General features: G+C 43.3%; 1 protein-coding gene across 1 annotated transcript in view; it reads right to left on the bottom strand.

The window, feature by feature from the left end:
• LOC142740900 (ATP-binding cassette sub-family C member 5-like) overlaps positions 1–16,362 on the bottom strand; it is a 157,308-nt gene that overhangs the window by 7,676 nt on the left and 133,270 nt on the right. The window contains exons 24-27 of the mRNA XM_075850323.1: positions 16,245–16,334; positions 7,268–7,457; positions 3,217–3,376; positions 2,663–2,741 (exon numbers count right to left, since the gene is read on the bottom strand). Of these exons, the coding sequence (XP_075706438.1) occupies positions 2,663–2,741; positions 3,217–3,376; positions 7,268–7,457; positions 16,245–16,334 (519 nt within the window). The remainder of the gene's footprint in view (positions 1–2,662; positions 2,742–3,216; positions 3,377–7,267; positions 7,458–16,244; positions 16,335–16,362) is intronic.

The following is a 16,362-nucleotide window of genomic DNA, read 5'->3' as shown; positions in this document are numbered from 1 at the left end:
GTGTTATTGTGCTTGTCGCTGAACGCGTGGGTAGTGGCGGTGCATGTGCCAGGGGTGTCCAACTGTATTGCTGTTGCTCTTTCTCGCTCGCAGTGGGATCGCTTTCGTCAATTGGCACCGGGAGCGGATGCGTCCGGCTTGGCTTGCCCGGAACATCTCTGGGAGCTGGTTTCGGTCCTGTGGACGGGTTGATTGAACGGTCGCTGGCTAGGGCGACTTGGAACGCTTATTCGGCTTGTTGGCAGCAATGGGAGGAGTGGGTAAGAGTATTGGGCAACGTCTGCTCGGAACAAGACAGGTTGGTAGCATTGTTGTACTGGTTGGGTGATCCGTGGGAGGCGGGGTTTTCTCTGGCTAAGGTGAATCGTTTCGTTGCTGGTTTGGCGTTCGGTTTCAAATTACGGGGTTTCCAGGATGTATCCAAGCATTTTCTAGTAAGGCAAGCTTTGAAAGGTTTGCGTAGAGGCAGGGCCGAAGCAAATCAGAGGCGACCCGTGTCTTTTGCCCTCCTTGGTTCACTGGGCGCATCGCTGGGGGCTGTTTTGTAATTCACCTTATGAGGTAGATTTGTTTCGGTTGGCTTTTTCCCTCGCGTTTTTTGGAGCACTACGAATTGGGGAGTTGGTCTCCCCTAGTAAGGCTAAGGCTGGGGGGTTGAGACAGGCGGATGTGGGTCTTTACGGGGATAGACTCGAGTTGTTGGTGCGGCGGTCCAAGACTGATCAGTTGGGCCGTGGTAAGCGGATAGTGTTGTTTGCTCTCCCGGGGTCGACGATGTGTCCGGTCGCTTGCATGGTTGCGTTCAAGCCACTTGGCGAGGTGCCGGAGGCGCCATTGCTCCGCCATGAGAATGGCGCGTTTCTGTCTAAGTATCAATTTGATGCAATATTCAGAAAATGCTTGGCTGTGGTTGGTGTGGGGGATGGGTGTTACTCGTCTCACTCGTTCAGAATTGGCGCGGCTACAGAAGCTGGGCGTTGGATGACGAGGGTGTGCGTCGCATTGGCCGCTGGGAGTCCAATAGTTTTAGGACTTACGTTTGCCCTCATTTGTTATGAGTTGTACGTTCTTTCTTATGGCTTTTCTTTGAGTTTCTTGACCTTTCATTTCAGATCATCGCCCATGTTTAGTCTGGCTGTTAGGACATTCTTTTGTGCACTGGGGGGCACTGCGGGCGGACGTGCGCCCGGATGGCCGCCAGCTTCGCATTCCGTGGCGTGATGCAGTTTTACATTGGTTGGGATTTCGAGGTATGTTATGGAGCCGCGTACTGGCCGAGTTTCAAACATATGCTCGTCTGGATAGAGTCCCGGAGGTTTTGGTGTTGCATGTTGGGGGGAACGATCTAGGGGTACGCCTCTTTCGTGAGCTAGTGTGGGATATAAAGCACGATTTGTTGTGTCTGTGTGCGTCTCATCCGTCCTTGGTGATTGTGTGGTCGGACATAGTTCCGAGGAAGTTTTGGCGCCTGGCAAGGTCGGTGGAGAGGGTCAATAAGGTGAATCGGGCGGTGTCACGACTCGTTGCCAAGAACGGGGGCATTTGTGTTCGGCACAGGGATCTGGAGTCCAGGGTTGGAAATTATTGGCGCAGTGATGGGGTGCATTTGACCGAGGTTGGAATTGATCTGTGGAGCTTGGCCTTAGCAGAAGGAATTGAGAGGGCGGTTGTGGTATGGAGGAACTCACAGGCTTAAGGTAGTCAAGGCCTGTTTCGCTGTGGCGGGGGGAGTCCTTGAGGTTGGTCAGTACAAAATGGTGGGGGGGTTGCATCGGGGGTATGCGTCCCCCAAAAAGGTATATCATTTGAAGACTTCATAGGGTGTTATCCCTTTGAAGTGGTCTTCTGGAGGTTGGAGCCATCTGCAGAGGTGAGCGGTGCCTCCTTACGGCTGGAGGTAAAGAGTTGGTGGTGGTTTGCAGATGGCTAACTTAAAGGAAATCCGGTTTTAAAATGGCTTCAAGGACTTCCCCTGCTCTGTTAAAGTATTAAAAATGTTGATTGTTCTGATTCTGACCCATGTTGGGTCATGTGAATTAGAGGAGGAATTCTCCGGTCGAATTCCAAAAGGAGTTATCCGAATGTCTCGGATTAAATTGCATTTAAAATAATGTCAAAAAACGATGCAAACATAAAGTAGACATATGGGAAATATAAACTAGTAAGTATTTTGTGTGGTATTACTATCTGTTTTACAAGTAGATACATTTAAATTTAGAAAAATGCAAATTTTTGCAAATTTTCTCTAAATCTTGGTGTTTTTTACAAATAAATATTGAATTTATCGACCAATTTTTTTTACTAACATAAAGTACAATATGTCACGAGAAAACAATCTCAGAATCACTTGGATAGGCAAAAGCTTTTCGGAGTTATTACCACATAAAGTGACACATGTCCGATTTGAAAAATCGGCTTCGTCCTGAAGGCCAAAACAGGCTCAGTCCTGAAGGGGTTAAAGTTATGATATGGTTATTTATGTTGATTATAGTTTATATGGTGAACCTTTGGCCAAATTGATACCACCAATCAGCCTGTGTTATTCGTTTTATTTATAGTTTAAGTATAATTTGTAATTCCATTATGTGTCATGCCTGTTTTTAGGAAAAAGCTTGTGATGATGAAAGCTTCCTCTAGGTGGCAGTGTGTGATATATACGTACGTTTTGTTTCATGTGAGTCTTTTCTAATGCGTTCCACAACTTCTCATCTGTATACTGATTCATTGGGTCCAAATTCCACCTATAATTTAGCATATATTATTTTACTGTGCTTCTACACACCATGTTCTGTGATAATCATGTCACCATCCGCGTCATACACTCCTCTTCACAACGCCCACTTGGTCAAAAGTTAAAAAACGCCCAGTTGGGCATTAAGAAACTAATTAGCATAAATCTAAAATTGCTCATAACTTCCTCCAAAAATGATCGTTTTTCAAAATAAAAACCACTGTTATCCACATTACAGCGCCGATCAGATTATGTAGGAGATAGGGCACTTATAATCTGGTGACAGAGCCTCTTTAAACTATCACCGACCAACTTCCAGTAATATTTATCAACCGTCAGCAATGTGATAATTTGTATAAATTTCAGGTGGTAAAGTAGGACATATATAAAATGATACAGTAGGAGTCCAAAACTAGATCTACGCTCTACATACATATATGTTCCATATATTTCATACATATGCATTTTTATTACCTATGGCCTACCTGACGCTTCCAACAAAGAGAACTGGTTCTTGAGGGATGATGGATAGTTTTTTTCTTAGATCCTCCAGTCCAATTGTGTCAATAAAGATGTTATCAATGCTTATTGTACCTCCAGACAGTTCAACCAGTCTAAAAAGTGTCATTGCCAAGGACGATTTGCCTATCCAGTAAAGAAATGATGTAGCACTGGTAAATATACAGGATTTTCTATATGGTCCTCCTTAGTCACAGTGAGTTATGGATCGGCCAAAGCTTTTGAGAAAATAGTGACATAATGACATGGGCCCCCCAGAGTGATTAGCTTGGGGGACAACATGGTGGCCCAGTCCCCCTTTTCCCCCTATTGATTTCCATGATTTTAATTTAGTTCATTATTCAATTCTTTAATGAATGGAATTTGGTTTTGCCCTGTATATGTTTCTACTTCCCCTCACCTTTTTCTTGTTTCAGTGGATTTACCTGATTGAAAGGTCATATTTGGGTCAGATGTGCCCTGCCATGAGCAAGTTAGGGCCGGTTCACATCAGCGTTGGCTTTACATTCAGAGGTTCCGTCTGAGGTTTCCGTCGGGTGAACCCCTCAACGGATTGCATCACCATTGATATCAATGGTGACGGAAACATTGTTAATGGTTTCCGTTTGTCACCATTCCGGCAGGTTTCCGAATCAATAGCGCAGTCGACTGAATGGCAGGAAAAATTCAAGTATTTAAACTCCTGTTACCAGTGGTTCTGGGCAATTTAAGAGGAGCCTGAAGACCAGCCATTGGCAACGGAAGCATTATCATTAAAATCAATGGTAGTGCAAACGGAAGCTACTGTTTCTGTTTGTCTTTCTATTCATGGGTTCCTCTGACGGAAAGGTCTAACGGAACCCGACACTGATGTGAACGAGGCCTTAGACAGAAAAACGGAATAATAAACCTGAATAATAAGACACACAATATGTACACTACCTCATAATAAAGCTAAACATAATGCAAACATGACATCTTCATCTAGATCAGGGGTCTCAAACTCGGCCGGGTAAGTGGGCCACATATAGAAAAAATGTGAAGTTGACCGGCCGCATTACTTTCAAATTTACAAAATTATTGTTACTCAATTAGAACTACTATAACAATACTAAATTACTATAATATTACATTACTATAATACTACTACATTACAATAATAATACTACATTACTATAATAATACTACATTAATATAATACTACATTACTATAACAATACTACACTTCTTTAGCAATACTACATTACTATAATAATACTACATTACTATAACAGTACTACATTACTATAATAATACTAGAGTACTATAACAATACTACATTACTATAACATTACTACAGTACTATAATAATACTGCATTACAATAATACTTCATTACTATAATAATACTACATTACTATAACAATACTACATTATTATTATTATTATAATAATACTACTACATTATAATAATACTACATTACTATAACCATACTACATTACATTACTATAATAATACTACACTACTATAACAATACTACATTACTATAATAATACTACATTACTATAATACTACATTATAATAATACTACATTACTATAACATTACTACATTGCTATAATAATACTACATTACTATAACAATACTACATTACTATAATAATACTACATTACTATAATACTACATTATAATAATACTACATTACTATAACATTACTACATTACTATAATCATACTACATTACTATAACATTACTACATTGCTATAATAATACTACATTACTATAACAATACTACATTACTATAATAATACTACATTACTATAATAATACTACATTATTATAATAATACTACATTATAATAATACTAGAATACTATAACATTACTATAACCATACTACACTACTATAATACTATACTACTATAACAATACTACATTACTATAATAATACTACATTACTATAACATTACTACATTACTATAACAATACTACATTACTATAATACTACATTACTATAACAATACTACATTACTATAATAATACATTACTATAATACTACATTACTATAACAATACTACATTACTTTAACAATACTATATTACTATAATAATACTACATTACTATAATAGTACTACATTACTATAACATTACTACATTACTATAACATTACTACATTACTATAATAATACTACATTACTATAATATTACATTACTATAACAGTACTACATTACAATAACAATACTAGATTACTATAACAGTACTACATTACTGTAATACTACATTACTATAATAATACTACATTACTATAACAATACTACACTACTATAGCAATACTACATTACTATAACAGTACTACATTACTATAACAAAACTACAGTACTATAACAATACTACATTACTATAACATTACTACAGTACTATAATAATACTACATTACTATAATATTACTACATTACTATAATAATACCGCTAGGTTTAAACTTAATGGAAATTTGCACATTTTCTCCACGTGCTTATTTTAACAATTTTTAGTTTTCCAGTTTAAGTGTTGCTAAATGCAATCCGGGGGCTCAGTTGGCAGCGAATGTCAAGATTGGGCAGCCCCATTTTAGATAGTGCCACAGAGCCCTCTGTAGATAATGCCACAGTGCCCACTGTAGAAACTGCCACACACCCACCAGTAGGTAATGCCACAGTGCCCTCTGTAAATACTGCCACTCTGCTCTCTGTAAATACTGCCACAGTGCCCTTTGTAGATACTGCCATAGTGCCCTCTGTGGATACTGCTACAGTGCCCTCTGTAGATAATGCCACACACACCCCTTGTAGATAGTGCAACACACACACACACCCCAGTAGATAGCACCATTGGGGCTCCCTCTAGGAGTGCAATCCCCAGCCAGACAGTTGCTGACGCATTGGCCGGGGATTCCTCTGCTGGAAGAGCCCCTGCCATCACGGTCAATAGACAATGACATCAGGTGATCCTCCTGGACTGGAATCTGATGACAGGGGTAATCCCAGAGCCCGTGTCCCAGAGCAGAGCAGTAGTATGGGCTCTGCTCCGGAACTCCTGACCTCAGTGTCCACACTCTAGCACTCTGCCTGGGATTCCAGCTCTGCTCCTGACATCACTGTCCATATATGGACAGAGATGTCAGGGGCAACCCCAAAGCTGGAGTCCCGGGACTCCAGCTCTGCTACTGACATCACTGTCCTTATATGGACAGTGATGTCAGGGCAACCCCAGAGCCGGAGTCCCAGGTGTAACTCCAGGTCTGCTCCTGACATCACTGTCCATATAGGCACAGTGATGTCAAGGGCTTCCCCAGAGACTGAGTCCCAGAACAGAGCACTACTGGGACTTCGGCTCTTGGGAAGCCCCTGACATCACTGTCCATGTATGGAAAGTGATGTAAGAGGCTTCCCCAGAGTCCTGGAACAGAGCCTATACTAGCACTTTGCCCGGGACTCCGGCTCTGGAGAAGCCCCAGACATCACTGTCCATATATGGACAGTGATGTCAGGGGATTCCACAGAGTCCTGGAGCAGAGCCTATACTAGCGCTCTGCCCGGTAACTCCAGCTCAGGGAAAGCCCCTGACATCACTGTCCATATATGGACAGCATTGTCAGCAGATTCCAAAGAGTCCTGGAGCAGAGCCCATAATAGCGCTCTGCCCAGTACTCCGGCTCTGGGAAAGCCCCTGACGTCACTGTCCATATTTGGACAGCGACGTCAAGAGATTCCACAGAGTCCCGGAGCAGAGCACATACTAGCGGCTCTGTGTCCTGCGGGCCTCAGGGGCTGCATGCGGGCCGCGTGTTTGAGACCCCTGATCTAAAGCATGCTAGAAATACTACCATATAAATAAGAAGTTAACACTCCGTAGGGATCATCATTATGCAAATAATGTTAACTAAAAAGTTTTCTTGCATTTTTCTATGTGTTAAAGATCTCCACAATTTCTCAGGAAATGCTATTTTGTGATCATAGTTAATAGTAGAAGGAACAGAAGTATACATGTTCACAGAAATTCCAGACAAAAAATGAACACAGACCTGAGCCGGTTCTTCCCACAATTCCAATTTTTTCTCGTGACTCAATAGTAAATGAAATTTTCTTGAGAACCAAAGGTAGGTGGTCACGATAACGCATTTCAACATTGTCAAATGTAATTTCTCCATTTTGAGGCCATTCTTTTGGTGGAGACTGTGCTGGAATATGAAGAGATTCTTCTGATTCCAGATTCTGAGTGAAAAAATAAACATTAAAATGAGATACAGTACATAATAATGGTATACACAAACAGAAAATCCTCCAAGGAACTTGTTGGTATAATTTTTGGATAATAGTAAGAGCATGCTCTCTCGTGATGCTTAAAATACTTAATAAATACTAACTGCAATCATTATATTGTAAAACAAGATGGAGACACAGATATAAAGTGTTTGTTCACAGCCACCAATCAGATTCCATATCTCATTTTTCAGAGGCCCCTTCAAAAATAAAAGAAGCAATCTGATGACTTTTTACTTGATTTAGCTTTGATAAATCTTCCCCAAGAAAAATGCATAGGAAAGGTTAAAGGATTATTAAACCGGAAATAAGTTGCGTTGTTGTGCCCAACCCATAAAAGTGATTGTTAAAGCGGCTCTTTTAGATAGCAAAAATAAAGTTCATTAAGGCACTTGAAATGAAAACAGGGAGAAGATTTTGGGACCAATGTTAAAAGGACAGCACCATTTGTTTCATGAGGTGCATCCATGGACAAGGTGTGTGTACATAGAACACAAAAACCATATATGATAAAATATTATACCATCTATTCATATAAAGGAAAATGCTCAGTTCTTAAAAATGTTTAGTGCAAGACTGATTTCATGATATTTCTTTGCTCTGCACCTGCGGGCACCATATGGCTCAGAATGTTGTAGGTAAAATTATGAACTTGTTGAAGGCAAATTTATTTCTGGCAACGTGACATTACTTTTGTTATTGCCCAGTTTAAACCTCTAAAAACAAGTACTAAAAAAAAAAGGTACTGGCAATTCTTCATTCAAATATCTACAACTATCGCCACTTTTTGTTGTGCTTTAGCACTACCACCGGAGAAAGAAAGCATATTTGAGATTTTATATATATATATATATATATAAAATCACATAAGCAACACAAAAGTTTGGACAGCACATTCCAACAAAATGAAACAAAACGTGTATGCAGGTGCAAGAACGCCTGTGACTGCAAATTTATACAGCACACAAGAAAATGGCGACAGCACACTGCGAACACTAATGCCACCTAAGCCGCTAAATATAAATAAATATGCATTACTGCTAAATCTACTTATAATAGGGAGGTTCTTAGTGCACATTTTGATCAAATTGTGTGAGCCCAACTGCCACGACAATGCGACCTCCCTATTGTAAGTAGATTTAGCAGTAATGCATATTTATTTATATTTAGTGGCTTAGGTGGCATTGGTGTTTGCAGTGTGCTGTCGCCATTTTTTTGTGTGCTGTATAAATTCGCAGTCACAGGCGTTCTTTCACCTGTATACACTTTTTCTTTCATTTTGTTGGAATGTGCTGTTCAAACTTTTGTGTTGTTTATGTGATTCATATATGTGGGATTAGTGACTGCCTCCATTTTTTGTTCTTGCACTCCTCCCATTCTGCCCTGGGTGATTTTAATTAGTTTAATGCTGGTTCCTACCATCCCCAGATATATTAAGGGGGTTTTACACAAGACGATTATCAGGTAGACGAGCATTAATATAACGCTCCGTGCCGATAATTGCCCTGTGTAAAAAGGGCTGCGATCAGCAAATGAACGAGCAAACATTCGATGATCTGCTGGTCGTATCGTTTAAAAAAGTAAAAGATTATCGTTGTTGGCAGCACATCTCCCTGTGTAAGCAGAGACGTGCTGCCAACATAATAATGTATGGGGCCGAGCAATCGGAGTAACGACCGCACGTTCCCATCTATAGCTCCGTGTGACAGGAGCAAGCATTATACATATAACTGGCATGGCCTAGCAGGCATAACTAGTGGCAGACCTGGGGGGCCTTTATTAGGCCACCCCATCGGCCCCCATAGAAATCACAGACACCCTGTGATATTACTCAGGGTGCTGGTGCAGTGAGAGAGGGAGCTCCCTCTCTTTATTCAAAACCACGCAGATGCGGCGCTCACTAATGAGCGCCGCATCTGAGGGGTTAAACTGGCGAGATCGAGCCCGTCTCTGACTGTTTCTATAAGCCTGGATCAGTATCAGGTCTAAGGATGGGACTTGAGACCATTGCAAAATACCTGACCATCTTGGGCTGTTTATGATGGTCCCAAAATTTATCCTGACTTTATTTTCCCCAGGGAAACATTAAAGTTTACAGCGACTTGCACACCATATATTGCAATGATACCCATGTCTGTGGGAATGGATATTCAGAAAGCTATTCTCCCAGTGATGAAAGCTAGGGGTCTCAACAGCAAGGCCTTATTTACACGAACGTGTCCGTTTTGCGCGCGCAAAAAACACTGCGTTTTGCGCACGCAAAAGTTCTGTGTGGCATGAGTATTTGGTGCGTGCCTGCGTGATTTCCGCACATATGGCAGCGTGATGACACTCTGTTTTTATGTTTACAAACATAAAATCAGGAGGTGCTTTTCTTTTTTCATTCATTTATTTTACTACTGTAGCGCGAATCACGCGCAGCACGCGGAAGTGCTTCCGTGTGCCGTGCGCGATTTTCACGCACCCATTGACTTCAATGGGTGCGTGATGCACGAAAAACGGCCAAGTATAGGACATGTCGTGAGTTCTACGCAGCAGACATACGCTGCGTGAAAATCACGGACTGTCTGAACGGCCCCATTCACTAACATAGGTACGTGCGACGCGTGTGATTTTCCCACGCGTATCACGGACGTAATACACGTTCGTGTGAATAAGGCCTAAGACCGAAAAGGTTAAGTGGTGGTAATTAATCATTCGCTATAATACATGCCCTTTCAACTATACATTTCTATACTAATGGATAATAATTTAAAATAAGAAACATTACAGAGAAAATATTTTTACTGAAAACTATGTGTAAAATACAGAGGTAACACATCTTAGGGTATGTGCACACACACTAATTACGTCCGTAATTGACGGACGTATTTCGGCCGCAAGTACCGGACCGAACACAGTGCAGGGAGCCGGGCTCCTAGCATCATAGTTATATACGATGCTAGGAGTCCCTGCCTCGCTGCAGGACAAATGTCCCGTACTGAAAACATGATTACAGTACGGGACAGTTGTCCTGCAGCGAGGCAGGGACTCCTAGCGTCGTACATAAGTATGATGCTAGGAGCCCGGCTCCCTGCACTGTGTTCGGTCCGGTACTTGCGGCCGAAATACGTCCGTCAATTACGGACGTAATTAGTGTGTGTGCACATACCCTTAGGGTATGTTCACTAAGAATTTTTTGCAGGCGGAAAAATCTGTCTCAAAATTCCTTTCTTTGCCATGTTTCTTGCGTCGTTTTTCGTGGTATTTTTCGGCCGCTGCCATCGAGTGCCTCATAAAAAACGCTTTCTCTGCCTCCCATTGATTTCAATAGAGGTCAGAGATGAAACCGCCGGAAGAAAGAGCATGTCGCTTTTTTTCCGACTGCCTCCCATTGAAATCAATGGGAGGCAATTTTTGCCATTTTTTTTGTGCAGTTTCCAATGCGGTTTCCACGCCAAAAACAGCGCCAAAAAAACTCAGTGTGAACTTGGCCTTTGTGCTAACAGGGAGTTTACTAAAAGTTCATATACTTCTGTCTCTGATTATTCCCTAGGAAACCAATAACACCACCATTATGCAGCCTACCACAAAGTCAATATAAGTCCGCTTTACTCCATGATAGAACTTTTATCTTTGAATCATGTACAGCCAACACCCTTTGGGAAAACAGAAGACATCCAAAGAAATGTTTGCCTCTGAAGCAACGGATGCTAAAGTTTAATGATTAGCATTGTGAAATTGAAATAAACCTATCGTTAAAAAAAAACAACACAATCACTTCTTAGGCAGCTTTAGATGTATATAGGAAGTACTGTAGCCTGTGTCTAACCTGTATATTTTTTTGGGATCTGCTTACATTCTTTGTATAGCGCCCATAAATGTATCACTTTCCTTGCATGCTCCCTGGGTGGGCAGATTCCTCCTGATGTAATGTTTGGCATTACTTGGGTATAGTTTCCTGCTAACTACACATCTCATAGTGCTGTGCAGATCACCACCTATGGTCACATTCCCCTTTCTCAGCATGAAGTTTCGAGAGGGAGAGAGAAGCTGCAGTAGTAACCCTCTCTCCCCCTCCTCCCTGTCTAATATTTTTAACTATTTTACCAAGGGTGTATTTCGGACATTTAGGGTATGTGCACACACACTAATTACGTCCGTAATTGGCGGACGTATTTCGGTCGCAAGTCCCGGACCGAACACAGTGCAAGGAGCCGGGCTCCTAGCATCATACTTATGTACGATGCTAGAAGTCCCTGCCTCGATGCAGGACAACTGTCCCGTACTGTAAACATGATTACACTACGGGACAGTTGTCCTGCAGCGAGGCAGGGACTCCTAGCATCGTACATAAGTATGATGCTAGGAGCCCGGCTCCTTGCACTGTGTTCGGTCCGGGACTTGCGGCCGAAATACGTCCGTCAATTACGGACGTAATTAGTGTGTGTGCACATACCCTTACAGAAATCCTGCAGGCGGGGTAAAGGGTGCGCATGGTGTGCTGGAAGATAGGAAACATGCCATTTCCCCCTAATAAGATATATTATAAAGGCTTATAAATGTACATATTCAGCTGACTTTGTAAAAAAAAAAATTAAAGGTTGGTAGAAGGTACACTTAAATAGTATACAGTGCTATCCGAACACAACATTATTCTTGTAGACATTTTTGATGTTTAAGGCTCTGTTTACATCTGCGTCTGAGGCCCTATCTTTTTGCTGGACAAAATAACACAGCATGCAGCAGGGGCGTAGCTAGAGGCTCATGGGCCCCGATGCAAAAATTCTTACTGGGCCCCCCCCCCCTGCAAACTTCTCATGGCCAACGGTCCGCTTTCAGCTGCATCGCTGTGTCTCCTAAGTGACCCAACAATGCAGCACTAGCAGCCGGGGGCGTCACTAAGGCTGGATTCACACACACTATTTAAGGACGTAATTCGGGCGTTTTAGCATTGAATTACGTCCGAAAATGCGGCTCAAAAGCGTCGGAAAAAATCTGCCCATTCGTTTGAATGGGTCTTACGATGTTCTTTGCCGACGGTCATTTTTTTTTACGCGGCGCTGTCAAAAGGCGGCGCGTAAAAAAGACGCCCGCGTCAAAAAAGTGCCTGTCACTTCTTCAGACGTAAATGGAGCCGTTTTCCATGGACTCCATGGAAAACCAGCTTCAATTACTTCCGTAATGGACGCAGCGAAAGGCGCCTGCACATGCCATTACGGCTGAAATTACGGTGCTGTTTTCTCCTGAAAACAGCACCGTAATTTCAGCCGTAACGGACTCTGCCGTGTGAACATACCCTCAGGGCTTAAAATGTCCGGGAAATAGCCCCAATACATGTGTCTGCCCAAAAAAATGTGTGTATAGGAGACAGCATAGCATATCTATAGCACTGCGACCCTATAAACTATGGATAGGATTAGATACAGTGGCTGAGCAGACAGTATCACACATGATAGGATTAGATACAGTGGCTCAGAAGGCAGTATCACACATGATAGGATTAGATACAGTGGCCCAGCAGACAGTATCACACATGATAGGATTAGATACAGTGGCTCAGCAGACAGTACCACACATGATAGGATTAGATACAGTGGCTCAGCAGACAGTACCACACATGATAGGATTAGATACAGTGGCTCAGAAGGCAGTATCACACATGATAGGATTAGATACAGTGGCTCAGCAGACAGTATCACACATGATCGGATTAGATATAGGGCCCAGCAGACAGTATCACAGAAGATACGATTAGATACAGGGCCTAGCAGACAGTATCACACATGATTGGATTAGATACACAGCTCAGCAGACTGTATCACACATGATAGGATTAGATACAGGGCCCAGCTCGCTGACATTGCGGCTCCAGCGCTGGACCCAGGATATGTAAGAATAATAATTTTGCTTCTTTATGTGTTACTGATTATTTTTGTGTGTTTGTGTTTTTTAAGGCTGGGTTCACACGACCATGTTACGTCCGTAATGTACGGAACGTATTTCGGCCGGAAGACCCGGACAGAACACACTGCAGGGGGCCGGGCTCCTAGCATCATAGTGATGTACGACGCTAGGAGTCCCTGCCTCTGCGTGGAACTACTGTCCCGTACTGTAATCATGATTACAGTACGTGACAGTTGTCCTGCAGCGAGGCAGGGACTCCTATCATAGTACATAACTATGATGCTAGGAGCCCGGCCCCCTGTAGTGTGTTCTGTCCGGGTCTTCCGGCCGAAATACGTTCCGTACATTACGGACGTAACATGGTCGTGTGAACCCAGCCTTACAGGTTCGGTTGTTGGACTTCGGATCCGAGGACTTCAATGACAGTGTTTTTTTTATTCTCAATAAAATGGTTAATGAGGGTTGTTTTTTTATTTCAATAAAATATTTTTTCTATGTGCTTGTATCTTTTTAAACTTTATTATCACCGCCTTAGTAATGGCCGCTGGCTGATTGACAACCTCCATTACTAAGGCGGGGCTTAATGTTAGCAGGTGCAGAGGCCAACACTAACCCCCATTATTACCCCGGTACCCACCGCCACCAGGGGTGCTGGGAAGAGCCGGGTACGAACCAGTACCCAACCATCTGTAGTGACGCGCAGGCACCGGGGTGGCCGCAGGCTGGTAGTATTAGGCTGGGGAAGGCCAAAAACAGTGGCCCTTCCCACCCTTGTAATGCTGCCTGCTGCTGCTGTGTTGTATCTGGCTGGTTATGAAAATTGGGGGGGACCCGACATCGTTCTTTCCAATTATTTTTTATTTATTTTTTAAATGACGTGGGGTCCCCCCCCATTTTTCATAACCAGCCAGATACAATAAAGCAGCAGCAGCCTAGCATCACCAGGGTGGGAAGGGCCACTGTTTTTGGCCTTTCCCCTCCTGATAATACCAGCCTGCGGCCACCCCAGTGGCCGACCATCACTACAGATGGTCAAGTACTGGATGGTACCCGGCTCTTCCCAGCACCCCTGGTGGTGGTGGGTACCGGGGTAATAATGGGGGTTAGTGTTAGCCTCTGCATCGGCTAACACTAAGCCCCGCCTTAGCAATGGATGCTGTCAATCAGCCGGCGGCCATTACTAAGGCGGTAGTAATATAGTTTAAAAAAAACCACAAAGACATAGAAAAAATATTTTATTGAAATAAAAAAAAAAAAACACAACCCTCATTAACCATTTTATTGATAATAAAAAAAAAGCTGTCATCGAAGTAGTCCTGGAATCCGACGTAGTCAAACGACCGAACCTGTAAGAAAACACACAAAAAATGATTAGTAACACATGTGTTAGGGTATGTGCACACACACTAATTACGTCCATAATTGACGGACGTATTTCGGCCGCAAGTACCGGACCAAACACAGTGCAGGGAGCCGGGTTCCTAGCGTCGTACATATGTACGACGCTAGGAGTCCCTGCCGGACAACTGTCCCATACTGAAAACAGGTTTACAGTATGGGACAGTTGTCCTGCAGCGAGGCAGGGACTCCTAGCATCGTACATAAGTATGATGCTAGGAGCCCGGCTCCCTGCACTGTGTTCGGTCCGGTACTTGCGGCCGAAATACGTCCGTCAATTACGGACGTAATTAGTGTCTGTGCACATACCCTAAGGCTTAGATACAGGGCCCATGTGTGATACTGTCTGTGGGACCCTGTATCTAAGCCTACCACAAGGTAGGCTTAGATACAGGGTCCAGCAGACAATAATCTTATACAGTATAAGATTACTGTGTGCTGGGGCCCTCTATCTAAACCTACAGTGTGGTAGGCTTAGGTAGGCTTAGATACAGGGCCCATCAGACAGGGTCACGCATGGGCCATGTATCTAAGCCTACCATGTGATTGGCTTAGATACAGGGCCCAGCAGACAGGATCACACAATCTGTGATCCTGTCTCATGGGCCCCCTAAGCCTGCTACATCGTAGGCTTAGGGGTTGTGCAGTCCCTAAACATTGATGGCCTATCCACAGGATAGGCCATCAATAGCTGATGTGTCGCCCGGGACCCGCAAATAAGCTGTTTTGAAGGGGCCGCAGCACTCGTACGAGAGCTGCTTCCCCTTCATTTCACTACTCGCCCACACTGTGAATCGCCGACACCGATTCACAGTGTGACCGGAATGAAGGGGAGCAGCTCTCGTACGAGTGCTGCGGCCCCTTCAAAACAGCTGATTGGCGGGTCCCGGGAGTCGGACCCCGCCAGTCAGGGCTAACCTTACCTTCCTCTTCGGCCGCGGCGGGAGTTCTGTCGTCTCGATGCTGTGCGCGGCGGCATAGCGCTGTGACGTCATGCGCTGCGCACAGCGCCTGACGTCAGGACCTCCGCTGCGATCCGGAACCAGGAAGGTAAGTAAAATATGTTACTATAGTAACAGGGGCCCGCGGCCCGAGTTACTATAGTAACTTTTTATTGATGTGGTGCGGGGGGCCGTGGGCCCCCCCTGGCTTCGGGGCCCGGTCGCAATTGCGACCGCTGCGACCCCTATAGCTACGCCAGTGGCATGCAGCAATATTTTGTCCGGCAAAACTACAGAAACCATTATAGTCAATATGTTCTGTCTGGGGCGCTACTGGTTTCCATGACTGATCCGGTGCTTCCGTTTTTCTTGCTATTCTGTTACTATGACGGAACAGAATAACAGAAAACCTATCGCAGACGTCAGCATTGTCTAATACAGATATTGTATTATGTCAGTCAAAACTCAAGATTAATACGTCAGACAAACCCCTAAATAGAAAGAACCGACTTACCTTAATATAATAATTTATTCTTTCAACTGAAGTAAATCTGGCTTCTGTCTCTGCGGCCAAACGCACAGTGAACTGAAACAGTCCTGTAAGCTGCAATCATATGGTGTATTATTTTCAT

This window comes from Rhinoderma darwinii, chromosome 2 (assembly GCF_050947455.1).
Source record: "Rhinoderma darwinii isolate aRhiDar2 chromosome 2, aRhiDar2.hap1, whole genome shotgun sequence".
NCBI classification, from domain to species: Eukaryota; Metazoa; Chordata; class Amphibia; order Anura; family Rhinodermatidae; genus Rhinoderma; species Rhinoderma darwinii.
This window is presented reverse-complemented; position numbering and strand designations above follow the sequence as displayed.